The 17,014-nt window shown below is 33.0% G+C and overlaps 1 protein-coding gene across 1 annotated transcript in view; it reads left to right on the top strand.

The window, feature by feature from the left end:
• The window catches only part of Cht6 (Chitinase 6), an 81,847-nt gene that overhangs the window by 59,132 nt on the left and 5,701 nt on the right, over nt 1-17,014 (top strand). Inside the window, exons 7-17 of the mRNA XM_076408401.1 lie at nt 10,435-10,620; nt 11,035-11,462; nt 12,323-12,486; nt 12,547-12,666; nt 12,726-12,988; nt 13,055-13,422; nt 13,477-13,668; nt 13,726-14,064; nt 14,124-14,207; nt 14,263-14,670; nt 14,731-14,823. Of these exons, the coding sequence (XP_076264516.1) occupies nt 10,435-10,620; nt 11,035-11,462; nt 12,323-12,486; nt 12,547-12,666; nt 12,726-12,988; nt 13,055-13,422; nt 13,477-13,668; nt 13,726-14,064; nt 14,124-14,207; nt 14,263-14,670; nt 14,731-14,823 (2,645 nt within the window). The remainder of the gene's footprint in view (nt 1-10,434; nt 10,621-11,034; nt 11,463-12,322; nt 12,487-12,546; nt 12,667-12,725; nt 12,989-13,054; nt 13,423-13,476; nt 13,669-13,725; nt 14,065-14,123; nt 14,208-14,262; nt 14,671-14,730; nt 14,824-17,014) is intronic.

Genomic DNA, 17,014 nt, shown 5'->3' with positions numbered 1-17,014 from the left:
AAGCATACGATTTGATATTTTTAATCTATATGACTAAAATGATAAAAATGACTCTGAAATGCAATAAAATTTAAATATACCAATTCAAAAAACTACTACTTCTCCTACCACTCCTTAAGGGATTTGATGTTCGCTGATTAATATAGCTTAAAATTAATAAGGAAAGAAATAAAGCATCAACAACTCACACTTTGGGATCCAATTAGAATAGCCCAATACTTCATAAACTTGGGATTAGTAAAACAGGAGAATTTTTCTATTGTAGAAACGTTTGCTTATCTGAGATGATCTGCGTGGTAGAGAAGAAATTTTAAAAGCATTTTTGCAGCAAAAGCTAAAATTTGCCTTTTTCATTTTTATTTCCTAGATCGTGTTAAAAATAAAGTAATTCGTCGCGAAGATGCGACAATCAGTTCACTGTTGCGAAACAAATTCAGAGATGCAGATTCGAATGGTATAGACATGCCTATCAAATGAAAGGCGAATTAATTTTTCGTAGACTTCTGGATGAAAGATGATGGCTGGACTTCTGAATGAAAGAAGAGCTCCGAAAAAGTCATGGATGAAGAACGACCCAAAAAAAAGAACATCTACGCGTTTCGTGTCAAAAATTCATGCACATATCAGACCACTATGTTGGCCGAAAAAATCCATCATCCAGTTAACAGAAATCATGAGCTTTGTGCCGTTTTTTTTTTGGACTTTACCGAATGGATCGAATTCGTATAGCATATAGCAGATATATCTGAAGACCTGATGTACAGATTGCAAATTAATGCATGCAAAATACAAGCTATTATTGTCCATATACATAGATACATTCGCGCATATCAGTTAATCCCATGACATGAAATTAACCCCAATCAACAAGGCCTGCAATAAAACATATACAATCGCCACATTCCTTTCCCAACTCATATACAGAAAAAGAAAATTATAATATAATATCCATCTATATTATATCTATGTGAATATGTCATAATATAGATATATTATAATGTCCATATACGAACTAAATGTCTGGTATCATTATATTAGTTTCAGTCGGATGGAAAAAGTTCAGGTAGTACAGAATACGATTCTACGGCATCTTTGAACGTTCCATGGTTTGTCAGAAGCACCCAAATTCATCCGGAAACTGGCAGACGCTGAATGTTTGAACAGTTCAAACCGAATCGAACCCGATAACAAGTCTCTCCAAAGTGTTTTCTTACTGTTAACCCACCGAAAATAACTCCCAAAGCTTCAAAAGAGTTGGTGCCTTCGTTAACATCAGTCAACATCAGCAAAGATATAAATCAGTTGACCAACCAGGCAATAGAACATTATTCCATACACTGCCACGTAGCTAGCTTGTAGCATGTAGTAGATTCCGTGTTTAAAGCTACAAGGTTATCCTACTGTTTCAATATTCGTAGATTCATCATCAGAATATCGAGTGGCCTTAGATGTATATTAAAATTGTTCTCTCTAGAGATAGTTTAAAGTTAGACAAGAAACAACCATCCCAGTTACTACAATAATCTGTAGGTTTAAGTAAAACAAAAACTTGTTATTATGCGGTAATAAGAAATTCTAATTTTAAATAAATAAAACAAGAGTATGTACGAATGTGAAAAAAATCTTTCTTAACATTCCATGGCACATTCGAAATGGTTCTTGAACAAATGTGAAATTATATTTTCAACATTTTAACATGCAATTGAAAAGTCCCGGGCCTGACACATATATGGCGCTACTAGAATTAAATCCATATGTTTTTTAGTTGTCCGTAACTTTTAAAAGATGCGTGTATAAACTTGACAGCTGTCGGGCCATTAGTTTGTAAATTTTAGTATTTTGAGTGAAGCAACTTTTTTATTGTGAAAAAAATGGATGAAAAGGAATTTCGCGTGTTGATAAAATATTGCTTTTTGAAGGGAAAAATACAGATGAAGCAAAAACTTGGCTTGATGCCGAGTTTCCGGACACTGCCTCAGGAAAATCAACCTTCAAGGATTGCTATGCTAAGTTTAGACGTGAATTGAAACTGAATAAAATAGCAGATACTCTAAAGATATCAACTGAACGTGTACATCATATCATTCACGAATATTTGCGTATGAGGAAGCTCTATGCAAAGTGAGTGCCGCGCGAGCTCACTTTTGACCAAAAACAACGACCAGTTGATGATTCGGAGTAGTGTTTGAAGGTTATCAAGCGTAATAAACCCGAGTTTTTCCGTTGATATGTGACAGTGGATGAAATTTGGCCATCATTTCACTCCGAAGTCCAATCGACAGTCATCCGAGTGTAAAAAAAAACGTGGAAAAACGTAACAGTCAGCTGGCAAGGATATGGCGTCTGAATTTTAGGGTGCGCATGGAATAATTTTCATTGACTACCTTAAAAAATGAAGGACCACCAACAGAAACTATTATATAGCCTTATTGGACCGTTTGAAGGACGAAATCGCCGAAAAATGGCCATATTTGGAGAAAAAGAAAGTCCTGCTTCACCAAGACAATGCAACGTGTTCAAAATCCATGAATGGGGCTTCGAATTTATTCCTAATCCACCGTATTCTCCAGATCTGGCCTCCAGCGACTATTTCCTATTCGCAGATCTCAAAAGGATGCTCGCTGGGAAGAAATTTTCGTCGAATGAGGAGGTGAACGACGAAAATGAGGCCTATTTTGAAGCAAAGGACAAATCGTATTACAAATATGGTATCGAAAATTTGGAATCAGTGTATCACCCTTGAACGGAATTATGTTGAATAGGAAAAAACTAATTTTGCCAAAAAAATTTGTCTTACTATGTTGGGCCAGGAATTTTTCAATTGACCTGTTAAATATGACGTTATTAACTTCTAGGACAACCTTCCAAATGTATGTAGTTGCTAATATATTTTATTTACTATTTATTTGATCGATATATAAGACTATTAATAGATTCAGCATTTCATTACATTTATATTTATTATAAATTAGTTATTGTTCATTTAATTCTCTCATCGACAAAAAATAGTAGCCTCAGTTTCTAGCAATTATTTTCGTCGTATATATTAATTTTAATTAAATCTCAACAATTTCAAATACATTACAATGATATCTGTCCGATTTCGTGTCGAAAGTTAAAATCAAAGGCCATTGTGTTCAAACTGACATGGGAATACGTATCTTAATCTTCGCAATTAAACAATGCTCATTCTCTTTGACAAATTCTATTGTTCCCTCTATCCAATAGCAAAAAAAATTAACATAAAACTTTAAGGCGTATTTAATTAACAATTAATACAAACGAAAGAAAATAGAGAAAGCCTTTATAACATGCTTTCTTTGTCTTATGTAATGATCTAGTGTCATTTAGTATGTAATTGCAGTGATATTTTAACTGTGACATCTGTCATTTGTAATTTACTTTTAGACAATCAATAAATGTATTTTACTTCAATTTTCAATAAATTCTGCGTTCTAAGGTCGTATTAATAATATATATAACATATGTTAATAGTAGTAAAAATTTGACAATATAATAGGCTTTATTGTCGATCTTCGATCATAGGAAATTCTGACCGTTAGATATTTACCCGTTAAATTTATTTAGGTGAAGGTAACTGTAATACGCAGTTAGTATTTTGAATAAACCGCATTTACAGTAATCATTCCCTTAAGTAGATCAATGGTCTGCAAAATATTTCCTGTCTGTTATTGTAAAACGAATTCAAATACAAATTTGCAATGACAATTTTGTAAATTTACTAGGTCAAATTATATTAATTATTTATATGATAACACTAAATTGTAGGTCAGTATATACTATCTAGTAAGCTTGTATATTGATTTATAAAGTTCAATAAAGATAAATTATTAAAACACCAGACCTAATCTACTCTAAATCTTATTCAATCTATAAAATTATAGATGATAGAGGAAATTTTTATTATGTGTTGAGCAGACCTAAATCTAGATTGGGAACTTAATATTAAAATTTGTCCAAATGAAAATTTTTTGGTAGTTAGTGAGAGTAATAATGTTTCAAAAGTAATAATATAGTAATAGTATATAATAAACAAGAAAAAAATGACCAAAACACTTTTAAGTTCATATAATATTTTGTTATATCTTCAAAAATATCAAATTTTTTTAGTGAATATTAAGGAAAAATGGCTTTAAAATATTGGTTTCTAAACACAGTGAAACTTTTATATTATACGTAAATTGTGAAGAAAAGATTATAAAACTATATTTTTTATATGAAGCAAATAACCTTTCAGATACAACCAAAAATTAAGTTCATTTTCTTTTTTCTAAAATTATATTTTGTCTGTATTTTTAAAATACTTAAGTTTTAACCTTGACCAATATAACCTGATAACTGAACATTAGAATTTACATAAGTGCTGATATTTTTAATCAGTGTATCTTTGATTAAACCAAAATTAGAAGAAAAAGACTGAAAATGGCCTAAAATCGCGATTTTTCCTGTAAGAAAAGTGCAAGAAAAATGTGGATCTCCAAATGAACTAAAAGTTTTGTATTTTAGCAATTTTGAGGTTAGGAAAACATAAAAAACCTTATTTTTTATATAAAGTTAATAATTCTTTTGCTATGAATAAAATCAGTTATAAAATTTTTCAGAGTTTCCAAATATTTTAATATAAATGAAATTATACAGTTTAAAATACTATATTTAAAAAATTAATACATTTATAAAGAAAATGGTATCATTACCTTAGTACCCACATATTTTTACAGTATAGTTGGTTAAGAAATACTCAACCCGCTACACACTATAAGATAAACGACATATTTTTCTTACCATTTAAAAAAGTTAAAGATAATAAAAAAACATTTAAACCTTCTTATGAAGCATTAATTTTTGCCTAATGATGATATTTTAAACAACATATCATTGTCTTATCCAGAGTTATACGATAATATCCAAGAACATTTTAAAATGATACTTACGTAAACATTTTAAACATTTCAGACCTACCAAAGAAATAATTACAGCCGTTAAGACTTTTAAATTCAACATACATCATCTTTAATTTTGGGAAATCGATATATTTTTGCAATGTCTTGTCAACTATCATATACAAAACACGTATTATTGCAGGTTTCATTGCAAAAACATCACAAAAACACAAGACTAAATATCAAAAAATAAACGGCGCGAGCAATGACATCAAAGAAACTTGAAAATCGCCGTAAAATTTTATTGATAGCAGCGCCTTTAGTGTGTATAAGATCAAAAATACTTCGCCCTGCTATGAAATGATACCATAATTCGCGGACAAGCAATGACACATCCAACAAATTTGGTGAAAATCAGTACTGTGCTGTTGTATAATCTTTGATTAAACCGTTTTTGTATTTAATCCAACTAACAATATTTCCAATATCGTAACAAGAGAATGTATCTTTCTTATTTGTTATTTGAATATTATGGTGCAGCTAAACAGTTTAAAAGGTCTATTTAAAATCAATTGCTTTTGAAAGTATTCGGTTATATTGAAATTTCTTCATACTAACTAGACATTTATAATTACAATTTAATAATTAATGGTCAGTTTTATAAGCATTATTTTGTGACTGTTCCGGCTATTAAATCAATTCAATTGAATTTTATGCAAGAGATAATTAAGTATAATACATTGGTCTGTTTCTTGTGTTATTTTATCTATGGATTAATGCACCAGACCCAATTCTGAGATAGTGTAATTATGGATAAAAAGTTCTATTGATTAATATTGACTGGTTATATAATTTCGTCTTTAAACAATAGCACAGGGTTTTCTGATTTTTTAGTTGTTAGTTTCTGTAACATATTCAGTTTTATAAAAATCAGTTTAATAATTAACCGAAAAACTACTGGAACGATTTTAATGATATCTGATTTATTGGATTCGTCTTCGTTCTGAATTGCAGAATAACTATTAAAATATCAGAAAAAATTATAAGGAAAATTGGTTTTTGAATAAATTTGGTTTACCATTGCAAATTAATGACATACACAGAATAAATAGACTTAGAATACTATCTCCCATGTATAATACTGTAAAAGTATTGGTCGTTCGAGCCACATGAGGGCGCGCAAAGTGGATTTATTTACTACAGGGGGAAATAAATGAAAAAATAAAATTTTCATAAAATATTTTTTACAAGACTAGTTTGTACTAGTTTGTACAAATATTCAAATTGGAATGTATGTTTTTAATGACTCTGACAAAAGAGAAAAAGTTAATAATTTTAATACAAGGTCAAATCGATTGGCCTCAATCATTCCAGATTATTGGATCAACCGATCATCCAGATTCACAACACACAATGTATGGGAAACCTCAATATACTCCAATGTTGGTGCCCTATATGTAGTTACTAATTATAGCTGTATATAACCTCCATTATTCTTCTTTTTTATATTTGTTTTGATTTTGTTTTGAAACTTTTTGTGGTTTGTTTAAAGAAATGGTACATTGCTTTTAAATATATTTATGACCAATTATAATGAAAGTGTCAAAAACCATTAAAAAAAATAAGCTGAAGTTCTGATTTAAGTATAATATTGAATTTATTCTATGTGATAACGGTATATTGTAATAACGACGGGAAAGTATATTGGATAAAGATTATCAATGGTTTTAATTAAAAATGAAGTTCCAATGTTTCTCAAAAGAATGGTGTCATTGATGAAACAAGAAGACGAAACGAATTCAGTATTCAATATTGTCAAAAATAATATTTCCAACAAACCCTTTCGCGAATTTTTCTGAATTTTGTCGCGGATTTCAGAAACACGACCAATCAAAAGAAAAAAATAATTATAAAACAAGCGTAACGTTTTTGTAACGTTGCGGACTTTTTCAATGGACGGTTACCTAAACTATTTACGATTATAAAAATTACTCATTACCGATTATAGAATATTTCGATACGCGATTTATCGGCACAATCAAGAAAAAAATGGAGCTCGGAGATGTTTTTCAACTGTCTAATTGATACGGTTCTCGATAACCGATTTGCGGTTAATTAAAATTGAATGATTCAGTTAGCATCATCGGATTGGCCGTTTAGGTAATATAACTAGTGTTGCCCGCGTTGGAAGAACATTTGGCCTGTTCCAAAACAAAAAAATCTATAAAACGAAAAAAATAAAAAACTGATAATTAAACTGATGATTAAAATGCAGTCTAGGTAATTTGACAAATATTCCAATCAAACTAGAACAAACATAGTTGCCACCCTGTTGGGAATTGAATCCACAACCTCCGCATATGGGCCCAACGATCTAACCAATACACCATAGAAACAGTTGCCTGAAATGTTTCTACAACGTCCCATATGCTATGGGTAGAGCTTAAAAAGCAAACCGACTGACTTTTACACTGAACTACTTCCAATTATTCGTTACATCAGTTCAACAATTACAGTATACACCAATATCTGATTATTTTAGATAAAATAATATGTGAAAACATTGTACGTGCGTTTGGAATTTGAGATTTCCCCCCCTTCTCCCCATCAGATCCTAACTTGGTTCCAATGAGACCACCTCGGAAGTACACTATTTCGAATAAAAAAATAATTTTCAAAATTAGCCCATAATAGACGGAGAAATCGGCGAACATACATTTGAAAATGTATATATAGCTTGGTGGCGCAGTGGTAAAGGCGATGGGACGGTCTTCCTACTGTGGCAATAGCCGCGGGTTCGAATCCTGCTGGGGGGGCTTGGTCGTAAATTTATGTTTGTTATTGTTTAAAATTTGTGAATGTTCTAGGCAAGGGTGTAAAACGACGAGGAAAATGATCCTAGTCACGTCGGTAACCAGGTAGGGTAAGACCGGATGTCTTCTGGGATAATTTCTAAAGTTGGTCACTCTCCAGTCGGTAGGCTTAATTAAACTTTAAACACTTTAAACTTTAAGCGCAGTCCAGATAAACCCATAGTTGGTAAAAGGAGATTTTAAAATATATTTAAAAAAGTATATATATACAACCGAACATAGAATATATAAATAATCATGGCGTGTATATCTGATCTGATTGATATTAATTTATCTATTCCTTGCATATTAGTCTTAAAATAAGCTTAAGGAGATTCATTTTTGTAACAATATTCATGTACTTTAATAAACCACACATTTTACATTTTGGTCTAATCACAATTTGAATGTTTATAACATAATATTTGCAATTTTGTTTTCTCAGTTGATTAATACTTTTCCACTAAATTATCAATTGCATAATTTTTTAAATGTTTTTATTCTCTACTTCGATTCAATTTATAACTAAATAATATAGCTTATTTTAACAGTGACTTGCAAGAAATATAATTAATACATTCTGACACCTTAGTGCTAAATCTTTGATTTTAATAACAAATTCTTAGCAGGATTTAGTAGAATTTGCGAACATTTTTTGTTTATAAATTTAAAAATACTTTAGCTCAATTATGTATTATAAATTTTTATGTGTAATTATTACTTGAGATTTTATTTATTAAGGTACTTAGAATGTTTCTAAAAATATTTTCGTCAACAAAACAATCAATGATAAGGATTACTAATTGAGGTTTTTATTGCTACGTACGCTAATGTCGTAAAATATGATTTATCGCTTTTGTGTCATTTAAAAATACAAAACTAATATAAATCAATAACTGTACCTAATTCACGAGAATGCGCTATTTCATAACAAAATATTTCTTGGATCAAAGCCTCTTGATTTGTAATGTATTAAAACCTTTATTTAATCATGACATTTAATATTTGTTTTGTAACATTTGTGTTTCGATAAGATATAGAGGCTATTGACATATACATTTTTATTCCACTAAAATTAAATTCGTTATTTTAGTTCGAATCTACTAACTAATGGGTTTATAAAGATTACACACAAAATAAACGAATCTATATATATTTAGCGACCAATCAAACATGTCGATCCTTTGTGAAAATGAAACTATTGATAACAGCGACGGGACCCTTTATTTTTTATATTTTCTCGCAATTATTCCACCTTTTATTGCGATATGACTTTCCCTAGACATCCATAAGTATTTCAACATCAAAATTAGCCAAATCGGTCTTGCCCTTATCGAGTTTTAGCATATATAACAGGTCAATTGAAAAGTCCCCGGTCTACCATTGTAAAACACATTTTTTGGAAAAATTAGTTTATTTTATTCAACATAATTCCTTTCAAGGGTGATACACTGATTATAGCGACCCCCCAACTTTTCCATACCATTTTTATAGTACGATTTGTCCTTTGCTTCAAAATAGGCCTCCGTTTCGGCGATCACCTCTTCATTCGACGAACATTTCTTTCGAGCGAGCATTCTTTTGAGATCTGAGAACAGAAAATAGTCGCTGGGGGCCAGATCTGGAGAATACGGTGGATGAGGAAGCAATTCGAAGTCCAATTCATGGATTTTTGACACGGTGCATTGTCTTGGTGAAGCAGCACTTTCTTTTTCTTAAAATTCGGCCGTTTTTCGGCAATTTCGTCCTTCAAACGGTCCAATAATACTATTTAATAGTCGCTGTAGTAAAGTAGTCCTTCCTTTTTCAAGGTATTCAATGAAAATTATTTCATGCGCATCCTAAAATGCAGACGCCATAACCTTGTCAGTCGACTATTACGCTTTCCCACGTTTTGGAGCGGGTTCATCGTGTGCAGTCGACACGGATGATTGTCGATTGGACTTCGGAGTGAAATTATGGGCCCATGTTTCATTCATTGTCACATATCGACGTAAAAACTCGGGGTTATTACACTTGATCATCTTCAAACATTGTTCCGAATCATCAACTCGTCGTTGTTTTTGGTAAAATGTGAGCTCGCGCGTCACCTACTTTGCATAGAGCTTTCTCAAATATTCGTGATTGATATGATGTACACGTTCAGTTACTATCTTTAGAGTGTCTGCTATTTCATTTAGTTTCAATTTACGGTCATTCAAAATCATTTTATGGATTTTTTAAATGTTTTCGTCGGTAACAATCTCTTTTGGACGTGCACTGCGTTCACCGTCTTCGGTGCTCATTTCATCATATCTAAACTTAGCGTACCAATCCTTGATGGTTGTTTTTCCTGAGGAATGTCCTGAAACTCGGCATCAAGCTATCAAGTTTTTGCTTCAACTGTATTTCTTCTCTTCAAAAAGCAATATTTTATCAACACGCGAAATTCTTTTTTATCAATTTATTCACAATAACAGAAGTTGCTTCACTCAAAATGCTATAATTCACAAACTAATTACCCGACAGCTGTCAAATTTATACACGCATCTTTTTAAGCTTAGGGCTAACTAAAAAATATATCGATTTAGTTCTAGTAGCGCCACCTCTGTGTCAGGTCGGGGACTTTTCACTTGACCTGACAATACCAATATATATGACCAATATATATAAATACTATCTGAAAATTTACATATTTTTAGGATTATACAATCAAACATTACCTGAAACTTGGAGCTGACCCAGACAAGCTAGTTCTCGGAATACCAACCTATGGAAGGTCATACACCCTCTTCAATCCTGATGCTTATGAAATTGGATCTCCTGCTGATGGACCTGGCGATATGGGTTCCGCCACTAGAGAGAACGGATATCTGGCTTATTATGAGGTATTGTATATTTGTTTCAATTACTGTATGTATGATTGTTTGTTTTATTTACTTTGAAACTCGCTCGTTATGACATTCAGTTTAATGTAAATGAACCGTCTTGGTAAATATTGAATGATCTTTCGAATAACATAGTTTTTACCCAAATGGTGGTAGTAATTCCATGCTGTAGCTGATATGGAATGGTTTCCAAGTAACTCCTAACTCCAATAATCTATAACTGTGCTGTTGCAATCCGTCTTTGGTGGCACTACATCCAAACATTAGCTCATAGCAACTTCAATCTACCTTTCATGGCGTTGCACCTTGAACAGCGATACGCCAAACTCCTATCATATGTTCCGCTCCAATATAAACACACTGTCTTCATATCAAGTAGTATGTTTAAAAAAATCACACATTATTACGTTGCAGATTTGCGAAAATGTTAAAGATCAAGATTGGGAAGTCGAAGATCCGAATCCTGACGCCATGGGTCCAATAGCATTTAAAGATAATCAATGGGTCGGCTACGATGACGAGAATATCGTCAGGAAAAAGGCGATTTACGTTGCCGAAAAGAATTTAGGAGGAATCATGTTTTGGGCCATCGACAATGATGATTTCCGGGGAAACTGTCACGGTAAACCGTATCCTCTCATAGAGGCGGGTAAGGAGGCCCTGTTGACCGCTTACGGATTGACCGAAGAGAATCTGATTTCACCGCCATCGAAACCGACAAAGTCTCCAAAAACCAAACCCAGAAGCAGGCCTACAAAGACCACAACAACTACCACGACTACCACAACAACCACCACTGAAAAACCCGAAGAAGTATCAACATCCGCACCTAAAAGACGAAGGTATGCTTTTATATATATCAGGCCTATAAATTAATTTTAAAAGATTTACCACAGATTATACTACTGTGTCAAAACGCATCGGGTATATTTGTAACCAACTTCATGGTACAGCCTCACTGAGGGTATCGATTGGTCGAAGTATCAACAAAAAATGTTTTCAATGCGTTGAAAATAAATTTGTACCGAATAAGTCGCATTCGTGGGAAATTTTACTTCTTAACATCAATTTTAAGAAAAAGACGGTTAAAGAGAGGCATCGAATATATTGTGAAGTTTATAGCAACCATTCTTCATTGATCTAAATGTATAAATACAGCTTCGTTTTCAAAGTGTGGATTTTGACACCAAGATGAGGATCTGAATGTATTGCTTGATGAAATCCTTAATGGGGATCGCCATTTACTACAATTTTTGTGTTTGGGCCGAGCACTATGCGAAAAGAGCCCCAATATGAGCAAAGATCCAACAATTATTCCTCAACAATGACAACGATCGAAGACATGTTGCAAAACCGATGAAGACATACTCCGACACGTTAAAATAGGTTAAATAGTGTTAGCCCACCCATCCTATTCTCCAGACCTTGTCCCTTCTAATTATTAATTGTTTTAACATGAGTCATGGCCTGTCGGAACAGGGCTTCACTTCTTATGAATCAAATCGTTCTATCGAGATGGAACATGTAGATAGTTTGAAAGATGGGAAAAATTAGAGGCTATCTAGCGACAATACTTTTAATACAATACATTATACCGATTTTTCGCAGCGAAGCTTCAAATGTAAAATAAACCTTTAAAACTAATTTATAGGCTTATTAAAATATATACACAACAAGGTAAATTAATATTCTCGTCCTTTAGAATTAAATCCAAGAATCGATCTAGTGAGAGATCGTCAGCAGGAAAAAGAAGAAAAGAATCGTCATCTAGTGCAGAAGTAGAGACGTCTAGCTACAGCAGCTTAAAAATAGTAACTCCATCCTATACAACTCCAGCACCACCACCGACTCCAGATATGGGAGGAGGTAACGACATAAACTTGTATAGAAGAAGATTGGTTTACAGTTAATTATGTTTTGTTATAGAGTTCAAATGCGAAGATGAAGGTTTCTATCCCCATCCTCGTGATTGCAAGAAATATTTCTGGTGTTTGAGTGGCGCTGGTGACTCTGGAATCGTCGCTCATCAATTTACATGTCCTGCAGGTACAACTCGCGGATGAATACAAAGTTTATCGACATAAAGTTTATCCCTTCTTTGCTAGGTCTATACTTCAACAAAGCTGCCGATTCTTGTGATTATAGTCAGAATGTGTTGTGTAAGAAGAAGTTGCAAAAACCCACCACGACTTCTACCACCACCACCGAAAAAATTACTCAGTCCAGTACAACGTCAACTACTACGACAACAACACCAAGACCGACACTGAGTAGTATATTCTCGACTTCACGAGTACCACCTAGGATAACTGCAGCTACTAGCAAATCTAGTTTCAAATATACAACAACTACAGAAGCTTATAAAGAGGTAAGGCTCCGAAATGGTAAACTTAATTATTTAAAATACCTATTTTTTATATATTATCTTTTTAAGGATGATTACGAATATGAAGATGAGGAAGAAGAATCCCAACCGACGAAAGAAGAAGATCCCCAGGTCATCAAGGAACTAATAGCCTTGATAAAGAAAGCTGGCGGCTTGGAAGAATTAGAGAAACAGTTAACCGGTGGGAAGGAAACCTCTAGTTCATCAGCAGCCGAGGCCACCACTCAATCCGCTTTGAGCAAGTCGCTGTTTGAGCGAGTTCTGAGCAAAACGTCAAAGAACACCATAAACGCCCTGAAGACGACCTCGAGAAGCAGAAACAGCGGTGGACCACAAAGCGCGGGACTTCCAAAAACCGAAGAACCAAAGAAAACTAGTAGAGGGAGACCTCAGTACAGTTCGATTGCTCGTCAGCGGTGAGTAATTTATTAAGCAATATTTTAACATATTATATCATTGGAGAATTTTAGACCCTCCACTGAAAAATCAATCGATGATGAAGAAGAAGACTCAGAAGAGGATGATGACGAAGTAGTTGAAACGGCGAAAAAACAAGAAACACCCAGTAGAAGCAAACAATTTTCCAGGCCCAAGACTACCTTGGAATACGTTAACATCAGAAGACCAAAAAGTAGTACCACCACAGAATCAGTTGACGACGAGTATGTAATATTTCTAATAAAAATTACATATGAATGTTAATTTTAACATTATTTCAGTGGATTCAAACGTAACAAGATATTAGGCGAGATTGAAGACGACGAATCTGATGAAGAAGACGAGGAGGAAAGCGACGATGAAGAAGAAGAGGAACAGACAGTAAAGAGGAAATCCAACATACCGCAATACGTCAATATCAGGCGTCAACGACCATCAACGACAGAATCAAGTGTTTCGACGTCCAAGTATGTTTCGATACGACGTCCAACAATTACCGCACCATCGGATGACGAGGACGAAGAAGACGCTGGTGATGATGTCGATGATGCAGAGGACGCCGAGAGCATTGCGAAACGACGATCGACTACTGAATCATCACGAGATGAAAAAACGAAGAAGTAAATAGATGCAAAAGGTTTATAAATAATCCTCTCTTATATGTCATTTCCCGCTTCAGATATCAAATTTTGCGACGAACTACCACAACCACCCCAACTAGTATACCGGAAGCTGAAGGTGAAGCTGACGAAGAAACTAAAAAGTAACACATCTGTCATTCGTGGAATGAACTCTTTTATTAAAATCGATTTATTTAGACGGGGTTCGACTACCGCAACGCCATCAACCACCGAAGCTCCTCGTGTTGAATCGAAATTCAAGTTCTTCCGACGATCCACAACAACTACCTCAGCACCTGTAACTGCAGAAACTGAGGAAAATGACTCCATCAATAAGACACGATCAACCACCGAGTCTATCGCTTCTACGGAAGGAAGTAAAACCGAGTCAAGATTTAAATTTTTCCGAAGAACCACCACAACCTCAACCGCACCTACACCAGTCACCGAGGAGATTGCAGATGATTCGAATTCGATACAAAGAGTTCGATCTACTACTGAGTCGACCACCACTACGGAAGAAATCAGCACTGAAGCTAACTTGAAGCCTATTCGACGAACCACAACGCAGTCGCCATCACCAGCTGAGACAGAAAACATTACATTGTAAGCCGTTTTGTCTCTTAAACTGAATAAACTGATTAATTCATTTGGTTTCTAATACAGGAATGATTTGATCACTGAGGTACCAGCTTCTAGAGAACCTTCGACAACTACAGAACGAGTGGTGGTCAGCGAAAACGTTTCAACATCTGAAGTGTAAGTACTAGTTAAATTCTCGTTAGAAATTAAATTAAATAATTAATTACCAAAAACAATTTTTGGGGATTGTATAGCTTGGTGCCTCCATTCACCAATAATAAAACACGAAATAAAGCAGTGATGGTTACATGGTGTGGCAATGTGATGTGATGTGATATAAAATAATTTTACAGGTTTACTAAATATATGGCTATGCTTTAAAATAGTTTAGGGAATATTAATATTATTTTGGGGCGGTATATCAATAATTTTAATTTTTTTTTTAAATATCAATACATCTTTAGTAAAATATTGATATTTTTCCTGCTGCAAACACAATATTGATATTTTATTCATTGATATTTCTCCGAATTTTATATATAAAAAAGTTTGTTGAGGAAATAAAATTATTTAATAGAGAAAATTAGCAGTAGACAATATACGAAAATAAGTATAGAAATTGTAAAATATTATTAAAATGTTCTAATTGTGTAGCACTAATTTTATTTTAAAAATTATATATATATATATATATATATATATATATATATATATATATATATATATATATATATATATATTTATATATATATATATATATATATATATATATATATATATATTTATATATATATATATATATATATATATATTTATTTATATATATATATATATATATATATATATATATATATATATATATATATATATATATATATTTATATATATATATATATATATATATATATATATATATATATATATATATTAAAGTCTCATTTTACCAACTATGGAATTATCTGGACTGGGCCTAAAGTTTAACATGGGCTCCGAACCACGGTCCTCAGCATTAAGCCTACCGACTGGCGAGTGACCAACTTTAGAAATCATCATAGAAGACATCCGGTCTTACCCAGCCTGGTTACTGGCGTGACTGGGATCATTTTCCTTGTCGGATTTTGCACTCTTGCCTAGAACATTCACAAATTCTAAACAATCAAAAACGTAAATTTACGACCATGCCCTAGCAGGATTCCAATCGCCTTTTCTACTGCGCCACCAAGCCGGCTTACATATTTATTAATCTTGTTTTTGTAAGCCATACGAAAGTAAAATCTTTTAAAGTAAAGTAAAGTTTCCTTTTACCAACTTTGGGTTTGTCTAGACTGGGCCTAAAGTTTGACGTAGGCTCCGAACCATGGTCCTCAGCAGACCCAGAAGACATCCGGTCTTACCTAGCCTGGTTACTGGTGTGACTGGGATCATTTATATCATATATTTATATCTAACATTTTTTCATAAAAGAAGACAAGCATACCCAAAAATTAATCGACAGCAAGTTGTTTGGTTGTATTTATTTCTTTATTATATTTACAATAAAGTCCACACCACTTATAATGTGGAGTTTATGACGCGTTTTTTTTTATTTTGTGGTTTCCCCTATAGACTTACTCCACCTTTAATAAGTTTTCATTAATTATCCTGACTGATACCTGAGGTACTTGATCGATTGATTTCAAAACTTCATATTCTTCATATTCTTCAACACATATATTCTATTCTGTTACCAAAGTCATTCACCTTATTTGGTTATTCCGTTATTCCCTGTGTATATCTTTCTTGGATATATTCTTTCAATATGTATGAAAGAGTGCCCATTCTCATCTCGTGCTAAATGTAAATGCTTACACAGGGTATTGTTTATTGTATAATCTGGGCAACTATAAACATACCTATGCACACATATCGTACATAATCTATAAGTCCAGTTCTCACAAATTTGATTCACATTTACATTGTATTGTTTTATTCTGATAATTTATTTCAAATTTTTTTGAATTATCTAATATGCACTTATCTTGTGTTAATTTTCTCTGTTAAATTATTATGTTATCTCGACAATTTATATAAATATAAAATTAACCTAAAAAATACTGCCTAATCACAAATCTCGTAAGGAACAACCATATAGTAGTATATAGCGTGTAAACTTAATACATATAATTTCAGAATTGTTGCACGTGGTCTTGGCGGAAAGGCGCTAAGAAAGCCATTTCATTGGTTAGTTTTTAATTGCCATTACAGACACCTGTAAAGAAAATATTTTATTAGGAAGGTATTTTATTGGTTCAGGATTTCATACACATCACGCGATCAATCCCTGCAGTCACATTCTACTGACCAATTAAATTTGAAATAAAACAACATT

The sequence above is a fragment of the Rhynchophorus ferrugineus genome, unplaced genomic scaffold (genome assembly GCF_030347505.1).
Source record: "Rhynchophorus ferrugineus isolate W39M unplaced genomic scaffold, kcgeb_rfMv2 rfM6, whole genome shotgun sequence".
Taxonomy (NCBI): domain Eukaryota; kingdom Metazoa; phylum Arthropoda; class Insecta; order Coleoptera; family Curculionidae; genus Rhynchophorus; species Rhynchophorus ferrugineus.
Note: the sequence above shows the minus strand (reverse complement) of the source record. Positions and strands in the feature narration are given on the sequence as shown.